We start from the raw sequence: 22,381 nt of genomic DNA on the forward strand, positions 1-22,381 counted from the left end.
ACTCAGCCATCTGACTCCATACTATACTTTATTTATAGTTTTATTTTAGGGCAACGATTGTTACCAACAGCATCACGGGCACTGTGCCCTGTGTATAATTCCAGGAATCTGTGTGTGTGTCTCACCGACATCTTATTCACTGTCTGCATCACGGGTACTGTGCACTAGTTTATTTAATTCTTTCATCTAGCAAAGTTGATGTCTTGCCAACAGCTGCAAGTTAGTTCAGTAAGAGTCATTTTTATTAATTAAGGAATTCATTTGTTAGACTCAGAAGCTGTTATGCATTCAGTGATTTATTTGGCTCATCAATTGCCCAAAAACGTGACTCCTTCACTTCACTCACTCACCAACTTCATAGTTAAACAACGATTCAGTAATCGATTCAGTAAGTAAAACCCTTAATTTGACTCTTGCAGTAGTTGTAAATTAGCTTCCCTGCTACAATGAATGACCAGTTAGTATGAGCAGATCATTCTCTGTATGTTAATCAAGTGGAGAGTGGGAGTTGGATCGCCCTTGGCCCTTGTGATTGTCCTCCCTGTAAAAACTGATGCCAAGGAACTGGATTACATCCGATCAGCATTCAAGAGGAGGTATCTAGTTATTCTCCACATGTTTGAGTTATCTCCATCCAAAATCCCTGCTCTCAGGGAACACACCCACATAGTTGTGTGCACACAAACATGCACACACACACTTACACATGTCATATACACACATTGATGGGAGACAAAGGCAGTACATATTTATTTTCCTCTCTCTCTCTCTCTCTCTCTCTCTCTCTCTCTCTCTCTCTCTCTCTCTCTCTCTCTCTCTCTCTCTCTCTCTCTCTCTCTCTCTCTCTCTCTCTCTGTCTCTCTCTCTCTCTCTCTCTCTCTCTCTCTCTCTCTTCTTCCACGCCGTGCCGTCGTTCACATCCTGTCAGGAGTGGAGAGAGAGAGAGGAGAGCCTAATCATCTCTCCATCCCCAGCCAATAACAGCCTGATGATATGTACGGGCAACACGTCATAGTGTTAAAGGGCCCAGGGTATGGCCTGGACACAAACTGTTTATAGCAGTGACATAACCAGAGAGGCAGGAACAACACAGTGGCAGGAAGGGCCAGCAGACTAGAGAGTGACGAGTTCCAATGCCAAACAGACTTGATAGTTCAAACGTATTTATGAGTCGGCTGGAGAACTGACACTTACAAACTATGTATCTGTTGTGTGAGCCACAGTGTCTCTCTCACTCACTCACTCACTCACACACACACACACACACACACACACACACACACACACACACACACACAAACACACTCACAATAACTCCCACACACATCACATCATTATGTTCATATGCTGAATGTGTTTCTGCAGTCTTTTTATTCTGGTGCATTGAACACAGTAAGTCAGTGCTTTTGTTATGTACAGCTTCTATTTGAATTGGATAAGAGCTGGATACATTTGCATGCCAGTGTTTAGTGCCAGCATAGCATACACAAGGACCACGTGCTTTGTGTGGAGACCTAAAACCTCATGTCGACCCCAATTGTGGGATTCTGAGTTTATCTACTTAGTCATCTACATAGTTACCAATGAAACAGAAAAATGTAAATAACTATTATTCTTTTTCTTTGTGTTGCATCCTATGTATTACATCTTTGGAACAGGAACACCAACCCTCAATTCCCTTTCATGGCCACAGTGAAAAGGGATTTAATAAACTCTTCACAGCATGGCAGACAGGGTACGAATCCAGGGACAGTCAAGATCAAAAAACAAAATTCTGGGTCAAAAAACAAGCATAAGTCTGAACAAGAATGTAACACATGTAAACGCTGGAAAACAGGAAAAATACTGGCACAATCTCGCAAGGATATTGAAATTGTACTGGGGTGGAGATAGACTGCATCAGAAGCATGGCTATCCTCTGTTCTGCCCTTCTGCATTAAAATGGTCCCTGCTTGCCTGTCCCATGGGGCCTGATAGCATGAGGAAAACTTTACTCATAAGTGTCACAACCACACAAAGCAAATACAAATATGTATCACTCCAAGGTGCCCAATCTAAATGCTCTCTGCATCGAAGATGCAATCACAGGGAATGGAAGCAAATTGCTATTTTCCGAGCGGTGCGGTGTTCTAGGAGAGCATTTCAATCGTGGTGTTCCCATAGAAGGGCAGGGAGCATTCAACGTTTCCAGGTTCTGTTTTGAAATTCCATCACTCGAGCTGCTTATAGATCCTGTTCTAGATTGTGTGGTAGTTGGCCTACTTGATGACGGAGCACATTGCGCAATGCCCCTTTTTTAAATTACAGATCTGTGATCTCTGCGTATAGAACAAGCTCCAATAGCCACACCGTATAACAGGAGATGGGATACAAAGCCTCTAGAGCACTGCACCACACTAACAAAACAGCTCCTGCAAAACCCCTATAAATAAACCTTGTCAGATATACAGAGAGAGAGAAAGAAGAGAGAGATGGAGAGAGAGGAATAGAGGGAGGGAGAGGGAGAAAAAGAGCCCCCGCTAAGGGTAATCAATAATACTCTAATCTCTAGGGAATTCCTCCCTCTTTCCCTCTCCTCTTTCTCCTTCCCTGTTACAATTGCATCCACTGTACAGTCAGGCATGCACACAAACAGAACACAGTGGGCATACATGCACAAACACAGTATTCACATGCACCCTGTCTGTATACACATACGGGCCCTGTGTACAGTATGTGTGCATACCCAATCACACACACATACACACAGGTCCCGGCTGGGTCCCTAGTCATTACATTGACATTGGGCAGAGGAGTAGTGATTTGTGGCGGAGGCTGACTAGTTTATCAGACATCGTCACACCAGCCATGACAGCCCACGGTCGTGTCACACTGGGACGGTACAGTCCTCGATACCTATATTCCATGGTTATTTTCCTTAATACCACGCATGGATACATGTACATGCATACACACTAAATAAATACAACTCAGCACTACAGGCTCACATTTTGGTGATTTAGTGCCAGCAAGGTTGAACATATTATTAAAAAGATTTGAGAGAAGCACAGCTAGGGCAATCGAACAGCATTTTATGGAGTTGTTATTTCATGAGTTACGGTGGCAGTGCTTACATACACATTATGAGAAGAACTAGAACATGTTTTTATTAAACGAGCCTAGTATTGACTGACTAGTGGACAAAGGAATTGAAAAATGTTGTCCCATATCCAGGACATTTTATCTTGTCTGTGTTCTCCACTCATGAGGCATTTCATCGCCATCGCAACAACCATGACATCAGAGCCAAGAGCTATACACTTAGCAGACCTCAATGACCTTGTGATTCTGTCTTAGAAAAAAAGTCTTTATAAATTATGGCCCTCGCAGTAAACAGTTTTGTGCGTTAAGGTGAAGCTAATAGCATTACAGAGCTACGATATTCTTCGCCCCAGTGGCTGGCTAAATAACTTCTAAATGGAGATGGGGTTGCTGGTAAAGCTCCAGTGGTCCATAGCTGTGTGCTCTGTAGATAAAGACATCGCAGCTGACGTGCCTCGGATGAGGCTATCTCAGGGTTAAACAGCCTGCAGGAGTTTGAGAACAAACAGGAAGGAGACATGAAGGGAGGATAGGTTGAGTGATGATAAATATAAACGGCAATGGACAGTGACCAGATGTGGCAGTAAAAATTACAAATTAGGGATGGAGGGTGTAAGAAGAAAAGAGAGAGAGAAAAAGACAAAGAGTCGCCTCGACCAATGGCTACTGTACTATAGCAAGTAAACGGTACAACAAATCAAAGGCTGATGGATGGAGAAAGAGACAGAATGAGAGCCTGTCTATTTCTGTAAGAATAGACAGGGGAAGTCAGACAACCTCACATTTAGAGTCCCAGTACTATCCTAAAGCTAATCAATTCCTGTCCATTTACTGCAACGGATGGACACAATCACTCAGAACACACACATTCACACACCCAGGGGCCTTCTCAACGGAGAAAGCTAATAGAATCTCATAACAAAATTTGTTCCAACTCACTAGTTAGCAATCAACACCCTCTGTCTTCCCCCACTGTGTGTGTGCATTTGTAATGTGTTTGGGAGACTGAGGGCCTCATGTACTAATGCTTTTGCGCCCACTTCAGGCGTATTTGTTTCGCAATTTTCGCGTAAAAGCATGGCGAGGTATGTACAAACATGCCGCACTGAGGTAAAAGCGCAGACTGCTTGTCGCGGGAACTGAAAATGGCAAATTGCGCTTTTCCGTGTCATGCATATGCATTCACGGGAGGGTCAATGCGAAAGTGGGAGTTTCCCATAAAGAGATGGGAGGGGATGCGTAAAGTGCGCCTAATTATGTATTCCGCGGTATGTACAAAACCCGCTTGTGAAAGCGCAACTCTATTTTGCGGTGAAAATTCTCCGCCTGTTAAAAGCAGGCGTAAACCAGGATGTGCATATGCCTCCTAGTGAAATGGCAGCCGTAACCCGAGCAAGACGAAGACATATGCAAAATAATTTTTGCCACAAGGATCACACTTTTTGAGTTGAGTGAACACGAAATCATTACGCGTTACAGATTAAGCAGCCATGCAATATTACAGTTACTGGAATTTGTAATTTCGGTCCAGATTGCATTATTTTGTGTCGGTGTGGAATTCCGGTCTTGTATAATATTTAAATTAGATGCATCCACACACATCCCTTGTGGTGTGGGGGGTTTTAGTTGTCAGCACCTGCCTGGTCGTCGGTCAGCCAACGCTGGACCTGGTCGCGAGTCTCCCGGTCCTGTCCTACATCTATAAAGTTGAACAATGGATTTTGGTGTTTTAAAAACCCATCGACACTGTATGACTATGTTTAGCCTGTGTTCTGCTCCTCTCTCTCACCAACCGTCTCTGGAGGAGGGGATCCCTCTCTGAATTGCTCCTCCCAAGGTTTCTTCCATTTTTTTTTCTCCTGTTGAGAGTTTTTGGGGAGTTTTTCCTTGTCTTCCTTGAGGGTTTAGGTTGGTTGAGGGGCAGTTCTATGGGCATATGTGAAGCCCTCTGTGACATGCTTGCGTGTAAAAAGGGCTATACAAATAAATTTGATTTGATTTTTGATTTGAGATGTTGCCTCATGAACAAGCACATCAATTTCGTTATCACTAAATCTTTGTTTTCGCTGTTTTGACTTTGGTGGCTGATCCATGATAGAAAGGAGGACCATTCAATTGCGCGTTTAAATGCTCGCAATTTACGGTATAGTGGGCGGAGAAAGGCACTGATTACCCGATGAACAGCAAGTTTCGTAAATACGAATAAACTGAAGTATCACAGCGTGCGCAATCTGCGGGTTGGCCATGGCGCTAATAACGCTACGTTTGCGAATGTACGTACATGAGGCCCTGAGTGTCTGTTTTCACTTGCATGTGTGTTCATCTGTACTGAATGTTTGTATGTGCAACTGCCTTTTAGCAATCTCTGCATGTATGTTTGTGTTCACGCTTAGGCTGAGTGAGCAGCCATATTTCCCTCCCTATTCCTCTCCTCTAACCTGCTCTCCTAATTATCATCATTCTGTCCATATTCCCGTTTCTTCTCTATAACGGTTTTCCTCTCTTTGCTCTCTCCTACTCCTGCCTCTTTCCATCCATCTCCTCTCTCACTCTCCCTTTTTCTACTGCCCCCATTACCTTCTCTCCCTCCATCTCCAATCTCCTCCACCGTTATCAATTACCTCCACCCTCCACCAACAGCAGCAGTATATTCAAAGGTTCAACACTTCTTAATCAAAAATTGTAAATTTGCCCTGGTTAAAGAGAATTTAACCAGGATCCCAGGTACTAAGTCCTCAAAACAACCAGAACTGTTCTGAAAGGCAGCATAGGAAGAGTAAAGAAGAGGATTAGCAGAGGGCTTTACCAGAGCTACACTGGCTCTGACACAGTGCACACATAAAAAGGGGCCTTATGCCCCTTACTTCTCTTTTGGACAGTCAGGTAATGAGTACGGAGTGTTAGCCAGTGATGAATATTTCAACAGATCTCTGCATCAAACAGACAAGAAAAGGGTTGGAATCAACAACAGGAAGGTAGGAGAGTGTAGTTCATGAAGGAATCAAACCATTTTGTTTTTAGCAACTGAGCTGCACCAATACAGTAGCACAACACTCATTCTGTTCAAAACTGCTCTGTTCGATCTAGTGAGCATCAAATGTTTGTTTGGTTTTTCTTGTTGACCATGTTTGGTCTCCTAAACTACAGTGTGAAAAAGTTGGAACAATGTTGTTGACACCACATTTATAAAAACATATACTCTCAGGGAGCATCTACTGTAACATTGAAGTCACAATATAAAGGAGGCTGCACACTACTTGGCTGCTGTCTTTGTTGCTGTTTTTAAGCTACTACCTGTTCTGCCTATGAAAACTGACAGCATGTTTATTATATATATGTGCCAGTTTGTTTGCAGAAGCCTCTGTAAACAGAAGAATACATTGATATGGTCACAGATTGAGTAAATAATGAAGATAGGACATTGCCAATGGAGTTGAGAACCATACGCTGCACAAGTCTAACTCAGATATATATCACATGCCCTACTTACTTTGCAAGGTATTTTAAAAACCTATTCATAATTAAGAGTCATTTCACCAGCTGCTGCGTCAACTCGTTAGCCACACAGGAGATTATTTTTGACTGCCGGAATAGTACTGTCAGTATCATGTTAAAATCTGAACTGCTATAGGCTATCTGTAAACAAACAACATTATCTATGGCACTATCTACTATGTAATACATCCAGTACAATAAAGAAAAAGCTATTCTACCCAAGTATGACAGTCAGCTCTCTATTATATGCTTTGTCTGTCTAGAAAGATATATTTCTCCCCTTTTCCTTTTGAAATGGGTCGTGTTTGGCACAATAATACACTGACTCCTTCATTATGACAACTACAATAGACAGGGCAGAAGTGCATCTTGAAAATATTCACATTCTTTTTAATGGGCTCGAGCTGGCATGCAGTTATCTCCTTTGAGAAGGAAATTATGTATCTTTGTGGCGGATTTTGTTACAAGGTTTAGCCAGGTGAGCCTGTCTGTTAGCAAATCCACGACTGAAAGGTTAGGGTTGAAAGATACATTACCTCTTGAGTAATGTTGAAAACTATCACATAGTACTGAAGCAGGTATCACAACGTTGAGGCAAATATAAGTAAATATAATATGCACATCCTTTGTGGGTATAAAATACCAATCAAAGTAAAGTGCAAGTCATCATTTATTTCAAGTCCACTAATACCTAGCAGACATTGCAAGGCTGAGCTACAGGGAGAGCTCCATATTATGTGTGAAAATATCAGGAAATATTAAATGCATCAATGGTGGGTGGGAAATAATGAGTCCTAGAAAACATCAGTTCTTTTATTTGAAGCACACAAAGCTTGTGACAGTTGACAGTCCAATGCTCACCAATCGATTGTGGCTATTAGATGAGCAGGTAGGACATATGCAGTCCACACTGGTATTCTGTATACTGTATCCTTGTTTCCCCCCCACATTGCCTCCTGCTGTTTCTGCACCTGTTCTTCCTGACCTACTGTTATTCCTCTCAACATGCCCTCTTTTAATCTCTCCTCTAACCCTTCCTTGCTACTCCCTCATTCCACAGTGGTCAGTCTGGCTTAGCACAAGTGTATGGCTTTCTTGCAGGTCTTTACATGTTTACAGTTAATTCCCTGCCATTTGGACCCCTCATCGGCACACCTCACGACCACCTCATTATGAGGAGGTCGTCTTTCTATGCCACCGGGTGGCTTGTTGTTTGTCACTTTAATACGGGTCACCTTTCTCCCCTGGGCTGTTTGAGTGTTCTTGCAGAGGATTTCTCCGGTACAGCCACGGCTCAATTACAGAACAAGGGCACAGATGAAACCAGAATCCCTCCCTCGGACTTTGTCTCTTCCTCTTCTTTTCCTCTCTGTACCCCTCTCTCTCTCTCCCTCTCTCTCTCTCTCGCTCTCTCTCTCTCTCTCACTCTTCCTCTCTTTGGACAGAAGGATTAGTGCTGAAAGCCACCCTTCCTTCATGCTGTGCCTTTACCCCAACCTCACTCTGATCATTTCTTTTAGGATTTTTACTCCTCATTTTCTCTCAGCTTGGATCGATGGAAACCAACTTCCTCTCAAGAAACTTCTTGAGTGTCTCTCTTCTTTCTCTCTCACACACACATCCAATATCAGTCTTTTGCTCTCACACCCAGTACCCAGTATCTACCTCTCTATTTTCTCTCTAATTTCCTATCCTGTACCATCCTTAGTCTTGATAAACCACCCTTCTCTCATTTTGTCTTTTTATAGCCTGGCAAGGAAACAGGGCTGGCATCTTCTAATGTGTATGTGTGAGAGAGAAACAGAGACAGAGAGAGAGGGGGGGTGGATGTGTGGCGTTTATCTGCAGGATCAATATAAAGAAATGACAGAAGAAAGTGAAGAGGAAACATAAGTGGAGGGACTGGGCCTATGCACAATTATCTTTATTTCAAAGCTGAGAGGGCCATGTGGCTCCCTTGACCTATTCTTGATTAGAAGCCCTCTTCTTGGCAGATTCTTCACTGTGCTGTGCCAATTCAGATGGTTCAGCTCAACTGCACAAATTGGTGCTTCTACAGTATATTTCTCTATCAAGATGTCAGTACATCATGTTAAGCATGGCATCAGCTGCTTGACATCTGTTTAAAGTCAACATAGTCTTTACTTGTACAATATCCTCCATTTCCTGACCAGCTTTCTACAAAATATGTTTGAAACTGAGAGACTGAACTATTATTTTTACAGCCACAACACAACATTGCCTTCAACTACCATCTGTAAATAACTGACATGGCATGGTATGGCACAGTATATTATATTTATATAGATATTATCTTTATTCAATTTTAATGTGGGGGGGGTAAATAAATTGGTCGACTGAGATATTAGTGATTGAAGGGCCATGTCGTTCCTCTTAAATAGACACATAGTGTACTGAATGGACAATCATTGCTCCATGCCAAGGCAGATCAATGAGTCAAGTGAGTTCCATTGATGGTAAATCATCTTCCCTTGTCTACAAGTCTATGACCCTGCAGCTCAAGGTTAACCGATCAGAATGTCTCAGTTTCTATTGCCATATAAAAATGATTAGATTCACATGACTGTTCTAATGACAATGGAAAAAATAGAGGTGTCACACATTGTTCAATGACTTCAACAGTCTCCACCTTACCAGTTACCACCAGTTCCCCAGTACTGCTATTGTGATATAATAGAAAAGCTTGCGTGTAGCAGCCAGGTGCTGTGTATAATTATGAGGTGGCCGTCATTAACGTAATCTAATTTCATTAACTGTGTTCTTGACAAGGTCAAAGACTCCTCAGAAACCAACCCTAACCATGGAACCTTTTCCTGTCTGTAACTGTGTGATTAGCCACATAATTTAAAATTATATTCCCACAGCACTAATTAAATGATTGAAGGGCTAAATAAATGTATCTTGCGACTGACATTTCAACCAGAAGGGATTGTATGTAGGTTAGGATTCGATTTAGCTTCATACATATTGTGGATGAAGCAGGACAAATGTATCCATTGTATTTCCATCTGTGGTCCAGATCATTGTAGCTTACTGAATGAGTTGCAGGTGACATATCTTGCTCGTACATTCCTCTGCAGTGGTGGGCTAATAGGAAACCGCCTGAGGCCAAGAGATGTCAATATAAAAGCAGCTTTTTACACATCCAGAGATGAATGAGATCGCAGTAAGCAGCGAAGCCATTTATCAAAGAGAATCCATCTTTTTTGAAATTGACATAACTTTCCCTCTGTGGCTTATTCTTTGGACATAAAGAATTTGTCACTCAACTTTTGTACATTGAGCCCCTTTGTCCTCTCATTTCTTGCCTTAACTGACAACCTTTTCTACCATTCTCTATCTTGTTCTTTTTTCATCACTTTTCTTTTCTGAGCAAGTCATTTCTCTCATTTTTTTCTCATTCTCTCCTGACATGTGCTCATGTGTTTTGTGCAAAATTGAAGAGCCCCTTTTCCTTTTATTGTTGCTCAAACAAAAGTGTTTCCCAAGGCATTATGGCCAGTTTTCAATCTTTTAGAGATATTTTTTAATTAACATCGATTCTCTTCCATTTGCAACTCTAGAACAACAGGTTCCAACTGGGCACTTGAATCCCATTTTGCTACAGGGATTGTCCCACGACGCACCCAGTTTTATCAATGTCACCCAGCTGTTTACTCATTCCAAATGGGACTTCGGCACCCCCTGTTCCTTTAGCGACAAGGTGCTGTCATTTAGGAGTATTGAGCACCGTGCGTCAGCATAGATAGCGGTGGGGGGGGGGGGGGGGGGGAGAGAGCACTCACAAGCTCCATCTGCTACCCATCTGCACGGATGAGAAAGATGTCGGGGTCCAAGGGTCTCTCACTGATGACAGTACTGGTGTACACTGGTAAAAGGTAACAGAAATGTTTCTGGGTTGTAGCCATGACAGGCTTCTTGTTGTGTAAACCTCAAAACAAAGGTAGGCCCCTTTTTGCAAAACTGTCGTGTTGTCTTGTTTTTTAGACTAATGTTTAAAGAGAATCTGTGTCTTTTCTCCTGGCTCTGTGTAGGTGTTTTGGTGATATTGTTGCACTGATGTAGGTTAGCGTTAAATATTGGGTCTCCTTGATTAAATACATTTTTGGATCATGGGTAAGTAACAGCATGGGAACAGCTTCTTCCTTCAGACTAGTGCGCTTTTTTTCAGCTCAAAACAGCAGCTCTTTATAACACCGACAACTAAATTGGTACATCACTTCACTGTCCAGTGTATAACCCCCAATCTAATACTATCCTAAACATTGCAGGTAAACTGCATAATGTTATACAGTTCCTAATTTACATAAAGATATTAAGAACATACTGTATTGATCAAATCCTGAAACATTTATTAAATCATGTAAAGCATCCAAAACCAAAACAAGAATATTCTAAACAACGATTTACTAAATCAATCTAAGTTTACAATATGTATCTACCGGCACACATATTAAATAATGTACATACTGCAGTTTATAGGATTGCAGTATGACATACAGGTAACAGGTCAACAATGCATGTTGCTAGAATTGTTTAACTAGCCATAGATGTAAGGAAGAATAACATACTGTGAACAAGTCGCCCAACATCGACTGTAGGAGAGGTTCAGCCACCTTTTTAGCACATTGTCCCTGGTAAGGACACACTGGTAGCCTGTTTACATCTCAGGCCACAAACACTTCACAGTTCCTAATGTGTCCTTAGTGAATAATTCATGACTAAGGCCTGTCAACTCTTATTTGTCAGTGTCTGCTGTCTGCCTCAACCCAACAACTCACCATGTCTTGCAAACATCAGGATGCTCAGTGCAAAAAGAAACATCAAATAAAAACTGAAAATTCTTGCCATAGACATTTATCACAACTTGGCTGTTATTTACCCTGGAAAGTGCTAATCCTGAAACCGGGTCACTTAATTACAAGCATATCTTATTTATGCATTTTCTCAAACTTCCAAATTGTCAGAGAAATAATAGTAATGTGTTCCATGACAGAAGTAACCTAACATAGTTAGCCACACAGACTGTTGCTCCAACCTGTAGAGTAATGGCATGATTTGAACATGCCAAAAGCAACAGACTCGGGCCCCGTTTACACGGAGGAAAAACGCATATATTTTCATGCGGTTTGGCCTTTCATGTACACGAAAACGGAGGTTTTATCACGGAAAACGATCATTTCTAAAAAACTCCGGCCAAAGTGGAGATTTCTGTAAACTCCGTTTTTGTGTTGGCCTGTGCACTAGGTTAAACGGAGTTTTAGGTTCTCAAACGTCACAGTATGCGACTAAAAATGCATCACGTCGTGAGCGTCCTGTTTGTAGTAATGTAATGGGGTCATTTATTTGTGAATTGCGTTACATTTGTGAATCACGAAATACATTTGTGCAAAGCGTTACATTTATTTCTGAATCATCCAAACAAATGAACCTCGCGCTATATTTACTATTGAAAGGAAAAGGAAGTTGATCGTGTTATTCGTAGTTGTAGATTTTGAGAATTCTGATAGGTTTGCATTGCTTTACCCTTCTCGTTACACTGCCGCCTAGGTTTGGCATAGTTACGATATCGCTCGGCGTATTTATGCTGGTTAATGTAAACAGAAACATTTTTGAAAACGATCTTGTGTGTACGACGTTATTTTTGAAAACGGACGGGCAGAAATATTCGTTTCTGTAAATACCCGGCTATGTGTAAACGTGGCCTCAAACTGCAGTCCTGGCACATTGGTCCTACAGGTATTCAATGGACTGACCAAGTGGACACGTGGAAAACCAAGATCACACAGAAGGCAAACTCAAAATCAAGGGGAACAGATCCCACCCAAGCCAATCAGAAGCCCTGCAAACTGTGCTTAAGAATCCCACTGACTGCTGGGGTCTGACCTACATTTCCCAGGCAAACACACTTCTGAAGACGGAACTTCAATTTCTTTCTCTCTCCCTCCATTTCTTTCGCTTGCTCATCAGCCTCCTCTTGCCCCCAGGTCCCCACAGTATGAAAGTGGCACAATGGTGCAAATGAGATTAATTAGGGAGTGACTGTAATTGAGAGCCTTATTTGGTAGTTGGCCACTGTGTAGGGCTTCCCATCCCACCTCAGTGAGCTGAGGGTGACAGTATGTGATTAGCGTCAAGTATCCTTGAGTATTTTGGGTGGCCATTGTTATTGTAAATACTCTGTGAAGTAATTTCAGCTACACTGAGGTATTATTCCTGTTTGCCTTGAGAAGTAGGATATTTTTTTATTTAGGTCTTTTTAAACCATGTCTGTAAAGCACTGATACACCAGTATTTCTCTCCCAGCTTGGCAGACACAAATTCTCCAGCTATTCCGCTTATTTCACTCTGTTAAGGTAATAGAGGAATTAACATAAGGATAACTGAATATGGCCCCAGACTAAGTGAGTAGTTCTTGGATTTCAATTTGAATGAAGTACCGAGGCAGATGTGAGTGTCTTAGTGTCACCATGGACACAGACACACACAATCCTTTTTTAAACCCATTGACTTCAAAATGACTTGCTGCCTCACCCTGACAACTTGTGAATCATTTGTGTTAAGGACATTGTATTTCATTCAAGCGTTGAGTGGAGAGCAGAGAAGAGAGTGTGTGTGCACATGCATGTGAGAAGAGAACAAAGATGAAGACAAAGAAAAGAGAGAAGAAGAAGTAAGTGCATCTGCATCACTTTCTTACCTTTGAACACTTAACACTTTACTTGAAGGGGGTCTTCATAAGCATTTGTTATACCTTTATGAAACCCACTATCAAACCTGCACATATCAGTGGTAGTATAATAATTCATGCAAAATAAAAGCTGATCCCACGTTTTTATACGTTTTTGTGGACCGACTGAGGAGCCATAGAGCTACTGGTCGCAGCCTATAAACAGGCTTTTAGTTAAAAAAATATATATTTTCGGCTTAATTATATTTGTGGGTAAGCACATTCATTGAGAAGACCTCTTTCAGGACATATTAACCTCTACCCCACTGGGCAACACTACACACAGACAAGCCACTAATCACAAACACATTGACCCTTCTCTGACAGCAGTTTATAGCTGATACTTGAAGGTATGGATGTCTTGAAGTCCCTGGAGAGGAGTGGACCTTGGAGCTGAGATTACTTTTTCAATGCCCAAGGTCTCATTTTATAACCAAAAGAACAGACACATTCACAGGGAAAGGGAGCCACATATGGATGGTGGTGAGATGGTGGTGACTGAGAATACCCCCCCCCCCCCCCGCAAAAAAAAAAGACAGAGATCTGGGAATTTGTATCACACCAACAGCCAACACTGTGAGTTGGTTTGTTGTTATCTGTGAGATGACAAGAACAGACAGACAGGGACAGGGAGAAGTTCCCAAGGGTAAAGAGATAAGATCGCTTTGACTGACTAGACTGACAGCAAATGCTTTTGTGGGAGAAGGGATAAGCACTCACTGGGAACCATCTGAAGAGTTGCAGGTGGTAATACATTTTTGGTGTGTCCGTTTAAATCCACTGACAGCCACGATTCAGTTCGAGCACACCACAGCTAAAAAAAAACATGTTTACGCCCACTCTGGCTTGGTGTGTAAATAGGGCACATTTGTATTATTTCAACTAACAGCACACATGCCTAAACCAGTAACTATTCAACTCCAAAGGCACCATCCAACCAACCCCCCCCCCCCCACACACACACACACACATACACACACACCCTCAAACACACACAGACCAGGCAACGCAGTAAAGACTTGAGAGTAAACCATTTTTTATTACTCACCCAGAAGAGGAGGTTGAAGAAGACCATTCCATAGCGTAGCCCCATCATGCAGCCCTCGGCCATCCTGCAGCGCCGCAGCTCTAGAAGGAAGATGAAGGAGAGGTCCAGGTAAAACACCACATACTTCTTCCCAAGGGGGGTGCCATAGCGACCTTTAGTGGTCTGTGGCCCGGGCCCCGCAGTGTGGAACCCAAAGGCGAAGGGCGGGCGCTTGTACTCAAACTCCCCGCTGTATCGGTGGAAACCAGAGCTGAACGGGGGAGTCTCTGGCTTGCTGTCCAGTGACGGGCTGCGCCGGTAGGGGGTCTCGTCTGTGCTTGAGCGCCTCATCTGGGGCCAGTGGACTAGACTATAGTCAGTTAGTGTTCTAGTAATTTCTTATTTTCGGAGCTCTTCAAAATCCCACCAAAGTCTTCTTTGTTGGGCTACCTTCTGCAAAACTGCCAGAGACTAAAACCAAATTGGCAGGAATGCAAGTCCAACGGAGGGAAGCATCTGAGAGGAAACATGTGCTCAGAGGACAAATGTGCATATTTGAGAGCAATTACATAAATAAAAAGAAATGGCTTTCAGTACAGTATAAACACCAAAAACATAGCTGAATCTGACATTTGATCTGTTCTAGGATTTGAATTTAATCGCTGTTGAAAGATTAAAGTCCAAACCCAAGTAGTTTTGCTCCCAATTCGATCCAGTTTCTAATTCTTATCCTACAAAATCTGGATATTCCTGTAGTCCATCATCTTAATCCTGTGAAGCACCTGTGTAATTACGTGGAATTTTCAGCAAATCCCTTAACACCTGTTCATCGCTGGCTTCACTCTGCTAATCCCTCAGCGCCTTTGCCTTGATCTGTGAAGATATCCCAACAAGCACTTTAATTTCTGCATATTTTTTACCCAAACCATAAAACCATGGGGAAGACATTTTACACCCCAAGCCTCTGCAATCTGGACGGTTGGTGGAACACCTCGGATGTGTCACACCTGGTGTCATGAAAGAATCCTGGGCAGGTTCCTCTGGCAGAGGTATCAAAATCAGACACAGACAGGAAATCCTTTTTCACAGATCTATCTGCTATGCACAAGTACTAGTTTCCAATCAAAAACACATTGAGTTGAAATAGATTTCTCACAAATGCCTGTTCTTGACTTTTGCTGACATGCATAAAAAAAGTTAAAAGCAAGGTGCAGCATGCAGAGATGAAGTGATATGTAAAGCGCATGAGAAAAAGCAGTCTTTGGTTTCTTTAGGTGAGCCTTAAATGTAAACCATCTTCTGTTCCTTTTCTTCTTCTGCCTCCTGTACAACTCCCACTCTTTCTTTTTTTCTAGAAGTCTTCAGATATTTCTCTCTTTCCACCTACCACTGCTCCTTTTTTCCATGTCTGCCTGCTGCTTATCTTTCTCCCTTTCTATCCCTCACTCTCACTCCCTCTTTCTGTTTGTTCCTCCACCTCTCCTTCCTTCACTCTCTCCCTCTGTCTACCTCTCCAATAGAGCTGATGGAGATAAATGTCCTTGATTCCCAGTCCTGAAAGCAGAACTGCACGGGCAAGCTGTCCTCTCTCCTCCTCGTGTCGTCGTCTTGTCTGTGCGCTTTCTCTGCCTCTTAGGTGGGTGAGAAAATAAAAGTGCACACCAGGGTCATGGCTATGCAGTGAAGGAGAAAGAGCAAGACAGCTTCCTTTGAGAAAGGAGAAAGAGCGAGAAGAAGAAAAAGACTGCAGTGTTCTAGCAGCCGTCCAGCCTGACTGCCTGGAGCTCCTCTCTCTCTTTCCCTCCCTCACTCTCTCCCTCCCTCCCTCACTCTCTTCTCCACTCGTGCAATCTCAGACCCCCACTACCCCTGCCCCTCCTCCTTAGTAACTGTCCCCAAATCTGGCTGTGACATGGGCTGGAGCAGTCATTCACAGTCTAGCCACACCCTACTACGGAGCTGAGCCAATCAGTCACTTGCATCCCATCCTCCCTTGCACACACACACACACAGATACAGAACCTCTCTCACTCTCTTCCACACCAACGCATGAACGAGAGAGCTCCTTTTTGGTTAAGACAGCAAGGTTATGCAGCATGTTTTCCTTGCACCAGTGCAGTGTCTTCATTTCCTCCTCTCGCTCTCTATTTACATTCCGATATACAATTCTTTCTCTGTCTCTTTTTCTCCACTCCCTTCACCTCTTTCTCTTCCTGCTCACTCTCATTCCACATTCTAAGGTCGTTCTTGCACACAAAAACCTGGCCACGGTCTAGCTACGCCTCACTTCAGTCATGTTTTCTACCCTAGTCCCTCTGGACAGGGTAACATGCACCAACACTGCATAGTTCAATTCCCATGTTACAATCAACTCTTCCCATTTCATGCATATGCATGAACACATGGAGGGAAAAGCACATTGGCTCAACGCTCTGTCACACACACACACTCAAATAAAATAACAATGCGCTTTCTACATCCCTGGGTCAATACCCTATGAATCCTTATGAAAGTTGTATTGGTTTTTCATAATAAGGGTCAGATTGTATTGAACGTCTTTCTCTCAGGATGATGTTGTGGAAACTGACATTGTTCTCTTTAGACATGAATCTTGGTTAGACTGTGGGGTATCAATGTTGTGCTCTAGCCACTAATACAAGAGGTATCCATGGTTGATGTTTTCAATAAAAGCATGTGCACAATGCACTTACTGAGATCTAAATCTTGCAGATTCAATCAACAGACATCTGTAGTGTATTTCACATCATCCATCGAACTGTTTTGACACTTTAAAACATGTTATTTTGTGGTTGTTTTTTTCCAAACTTTACAAATCTGTTCACTTCATTAAAAAAACATAAGAATACACAGGCAACAAATTATGTTATTTAAAAGAAGGCAATCACTCCCTCTTGTCAGTTAGATTTTTTGTCAGCTCTAATTATTTCTTGGCAATTTTTTCCTGAGCACAACCCCAGATAAAATAAAATCACACAACATCAACTTCCATCTGTATTTGTGCCAGTCTGCTCAGCAAAATCGCGATTAAATAAAACTGAATAATTTATCAAATCTATATTGTGTAGCAATTTACAGCCAACACTTATTCAGACAAAGTATCAGACAAAAACATATTCACACTCACATGTACATGGAATAAGGTTATAGGATAGTGAGTAGGCTAATCAATTATGTCAAATACTGTGTAATAATTGAATCTTAATAATATTAATAATTGAAGCTGTTACAATGGTGTTGTGACTGTTGTGACTGTTTTAGATTCCAAAGTGTCAGAGACATCCATGTCAGCTAATAATCTCGCTTGTCATCTTTGAATGGTGAGTGTGAAAAAGATCCTCCAGTAATCATTCTGTATGCATATCTGTCACATCTTTCATTAGGATTATAGAGCCAACCCATCTGGGCTCACATAAAGCATCTCATCCCTTTTGCCAGTCCACTTCCCTATAGTAGTCAAACAGTGGGAAGACGATTACCCTAAGGATTTGCCTGTTGTGGTTATGCGTAGATAGAAAGGAAGAATGTGAAGGTATGTGTGTTACACAAGAGTTGACATTAAAGGAGGGCTTGGCTCATCGCATATTATAAACCCACTGCTTTAGTCTCTTGAGGAATTAGATGAGATTAGTGAAGAAAATCCACCTTGGATTTTCAGACAGGGTGTAAAACTCTTGAAACATATACCAATTCAATCAAATACAGTTACAGTATTCATAAATTACTAGAAGTAATCTCAAAAAGGATTTAATACTGGAATTTTATGAAGTGATTCAGATTTTAAAATGAAATATTCATAACATGTTAAATAGAATTGAGCTTCAGAAAAATATTTATTTAATATATATCTGTATGTCTGTATTGCTATTCTTGTGGGTACTCACAATTCAGTCCCATAACCCTTACTCTTAACTCTAACTTTACCCAAACCTAACCCTTCACCCCAAAACATAACCTGAACTCTAAATCAAATCCCAAAAACTAGCTCCTAACCCTAATCCTAAACCCCTTAGAAAAAGCATTTTAATTTCTGAAGACCAAGAATCAAGATAGTCTCTCCACATTTATAGGCAGGGTAGGCAATGTCGTTGAGAAGCACTTCTTGTCATATTTACTGAAATAAACTTCACATCCTGATAGCAACAAATAAATCAAAAGGTTTGACAGTAAAATTTAGTAAATCAGATATCTGTGAGCGTTGCAGGACTGTAATACACACACCAAATCATTAAGGGTGGATCGGTACTAATGATTGGATGGCATTCGGACCAAATGCAATGATTGGACTGGCTACTTGTCTGTCTGTCTACCTCTAGGCAGTACGCTTTCATGTGTTTTGGAGGAGTGGCTTTAACCCTTGTGCTGCCTTCAGGTCACATGACCCAAAGGTTGATAACGAACCATCGTTGTGTTTACCCAATTTTACCCAATACAAAAACAAATAAAAATTATTTTCTTTTAACCTTCGCGATGTGGGGGGTCTGAGACAGCCCAACGGTTAAAAGAAAATGCTGTTATGCGGTAAAGTTGTCGCAATACGACGGTGGGTCACAATGACTGATGGGTCATAATGACCTGAAGATAACACAAGGGTTAAAGGGAGGGGGTGCAATATTTTGGTTTGAATCCTTTCAAACTTAAGCTAAAATTGCCTATCCTGCTTTTTAGTTTTACTATTCTTGAGAGGACTTCTGGTCCTCACAAGAATAGCTAAACAAGTCCAAACACACACACACACACACACACACACACATATACACACACACAAGTGAGAACAAATAAAGATAATTTAAATAATACCTGCTTGTGTGTGTGAGTAATCTTGTCACTAGTCTGAGTGACAGGTGGATATGCGTAGGCAGGCAACCATTAGGGACCTCAATAAAGAGTTCAAGTGAGAGAGCCTCATAGTGATAAACAGGGCTACTGATAAAGATAGAGTGGAGGCAAGGTACCAAGCCAGACCAAGCCAGGTCCAGAGTGTGTGTGGGTGAATATATTTGTTTGTGTGCACATTAAGCACTTGCTTTTTTATAATCTTTCATTACCTGAAGTTATCTCTTGCTCTAAGATTGCTATATATTTTATGGTCCTGGGAAAATAATTAATGTTATAGTAAGCAGCACATTATCTGTAGTCTATCACTGTGACATTTACTGACTAGGTTTGCTTCTTAGGGCATCCATCCACCCTCTTGACCTGTCCACATGAAAAATACATGCTTTTAAAAGGTGTTGAAAGAGGAAAGTTGCAGTTGCTGTTGCAGTTGCTGTTGCAGTGCTGGTAGGCCAGTGTGATGTGTGTGTATATCTCTAACTGGATTTGAACTTGCATAGATTTGTTTCACCCACGTTAAACTGGATAAACTCAAAGGCTGTGAAATGTTTTGAAGAAAATGTATGTAATGTTTGCACAAAAGACCAAATATCCTGTATTGGCAACTTCAATGCTTTATGCAATCTAAGACCATTAAAAATGTGTATGCCACGTAATTCCTAATTCCGTTTGATTACTATCATTTTAATGGAACTGCTGTTCACACATGCTGAAGGATTTTTGAAATAAAGGTTTACCTCATATATGTTTTGGGGTACCAAGCCCACATCACCACACCTAACTATTAATTATAAAAATGTTATTCATAATTACTGTTAAAAGATGCAAGGCAATAGCATAATCATGACAAGATAAAAGAAGAAAAACGAGACATATTGCTGTCTGAAAAAGCAAATGGTGCCTCCAGCAGATTCAGCTTGACAGAGCAAATATTGAATTAAATGTGCCCATTTGTGCTTGGTTTAAAAATAAATAAATAATAATAATGCAATAAATGCTGGTATCCAAACTCTGTGAATGTACATTATTATATTTAAGTCTACAATGTATCAAATAACTAAAACTGAACATGGATTCCAATTGGAGGACATTTATAAAACAATATTATGGAACAGACTTTATGTACAATGGGGGGAAACACAAAGAGCTACTTCCACCAAGTGTTTATGGGTTTTCGCATTGACCCCTTCACCCCCATGTGGCCAATTTACACACTGCATGCAGACAACACTTCTGGCATCCATTCTAAAGGCTCATTATCTGTAAAGCACACTGTGGATTATGCACACAGTAGATGATGCACACTGCTAATGTTGCAACAGGTCCCCTGTGTCTCAATCAACTTCCCTGTAAATCAAAATACTCATAAACACTGTTCACACAAGGGGCCAACAGGAATTAGACAAGACTGACAGCCAAGGTGTCCTTGCCTTGCAAATTACACTGAACTCAAAAAGTCAGTAAAACTACAGTAAATCCTGTATGCTTTATTTCAATCTGTGTTGATATACTGTATATGTGATATGTGAATGTGGGTATTGGATGCATAAAAAGGTTTGATGCTGTAAATAGACTGTGGGGATACAGAAAAAGGGAAAAGAAGAAAATGTAGAGATTTTCTTCTGATATCGTATTTTCCTTGAGCCTCCATGCACACAGACTCCTCTCCTTTGATCAACCTAAAACAACTACACTTCCAAACATGATAACTGAATCAACAACAATCTCTAGCACTAAAGCAATATTGGAGGCTTTGACAAGAAAATCCAGGATCTTGTATGTACACTGCAAGTCTCAAACTTTCTTCACCAAAACAAAGAGCTGGAGCATTTGGACACATACGTCCTGATTTTCAACAGATTTGTTTCCATGACAACTAAGCCCCTAGCTGAGGAAATAAAAAAAGCACCTTGTGAACTTTTCAATGAAAGCAAGTCACCGTGGATTTCTGTGTGGTGAGCCGTGAATACTAATGACATTACGGGCCTAGTTAGGGATATGCAACACATTTATATAAGGCAGATTTGGTGGGATTTCTTATTGTATTTGGAATGTATGTGATTCTCTCTCTGTGTGTATCTTTATGTTTGTGTGTATAATCTATCTGAGTGCATCAAGATTATATTGGCGTGACAAATTACCTATGTTTATGTGGGTGATTTATTGGCGATACAGCCATTGTATTGGCACTGTTTTAGAGTGGTTGGACACAAAAAGTGAATGTGCCCTTTTAACATGTGAACTCAGCTATTCTTGTCTATGTTCAATTAATAAGGGCAGTGCTACTTTGAGATACATTTTTAAACAAGAATTTGTTTACTAAGACTTTTTTTTCCAGTCAATCATGAACAAAGCAGCATTTATTTTCCCATAAAGGTGGTCTGAAATCTGATAATGGTGCCAGTAAAGGTGGTTAGCTTTTAAACACTAATTGGTTTGCTTTCTTCATAGCTCCAAAAGTATAGTAGCTGTATCTGTCTACAGCACAATGTTGTTCATATTCAGATCTACTGAGGTAGAGAGCTCTTGGTAAAATTATCATAGAGAGCTTCACATTATCTTGTTGTCCAGCTTGAGAGTTCCACTAAATCATGGTAGAAACATGCTCTTGACTGGTTTCCTCCATTTCAATGAAACATTTCTCTCCAGTTTTTTCCAGTAAGGGTGTAGACAACAATGGAGATATTGTAGATCCATGGAATAATGTAAATTAATGGTTTCCTACAATGTGTATGTGTGTGTGTGGCAGTGCAGGCTCTGCCTATAAGTCAAGCATTGCTTCTAGGACCGTATAATGGGGTTAAAGGTAGGGTAGGCAATGTTGTTGAGAAGCACTTTTTGTCATATTTGCCTAAATAAACGTAACATCTTGATAGCAACCAATACATATAAAGGTTTGACGGTAATATGAAATTAATCCGACATCTGTGGGCGTCGCAAGACTGTAATAAACACAACCAATCATTAAGCCGTACCGTGACAAATGATTGTACGGTCTGTCGGTCTACCTACCTACCTGCGTGCACTCTGCCCCTGTACTCAATTCGCATTACTATAGTTTTGTGGGAGAAGCTTTGAAGGGAGGGATATTATGGTTTGAATCGTTTGGAATTGAAGCTAAAATAGCTAGCTTCGCAGAACTTGGATACACAACCTTTAATTACCAGGCTGGG

General features: G+C 41.3%; 1 protein-coding gene across 3 annotated transcripts in view; it reads right to left on the bottom strand.

Moving 5' to 3' along the window:
• tspan4a (tetraspanin 4a) overlaps positions 1-22,381 on the bottom strand; it is a 44,168-nt gene that overhangs the window by 19,045 nt on the left and 2,742 nt on the right. For 2 of the 3 annotated variants that reach the window (XM_062471144.1, XM_062471146.1), the window contains exon 2: positions 14,376-14,455. In XM_062471144.1, coding sequence (XP_062327128.1) covers positions 14,376-14,438 — 63 coding nt within the window. In that variant the 5' untranslated portion in view covers positions 14,439-14,455. Of the gene's footprint in view, positions 1-14,375; positions 16,144-22,381 lie in introns of those variants that run through there. The other variant, XM_062471143.1, reaches the window with a different exon arrangement.

The sequence above is a fragment of the Osmerus eperlanus genome, chromosome 10, assembly GCF_963692335.1.
Source record: "Osmerus eperlanus chromosome 10, fOsmEpe2.1, whole genome shotgun sequence".
In the NCBI taxonomy this organism is placed as follows: domain Eukaryota; kingdom Metazoa; phylum Chordata; class Actinopteri; order Osmeriformes; family Osmeridae; genus Osmerus; species Osmerus eperlanus.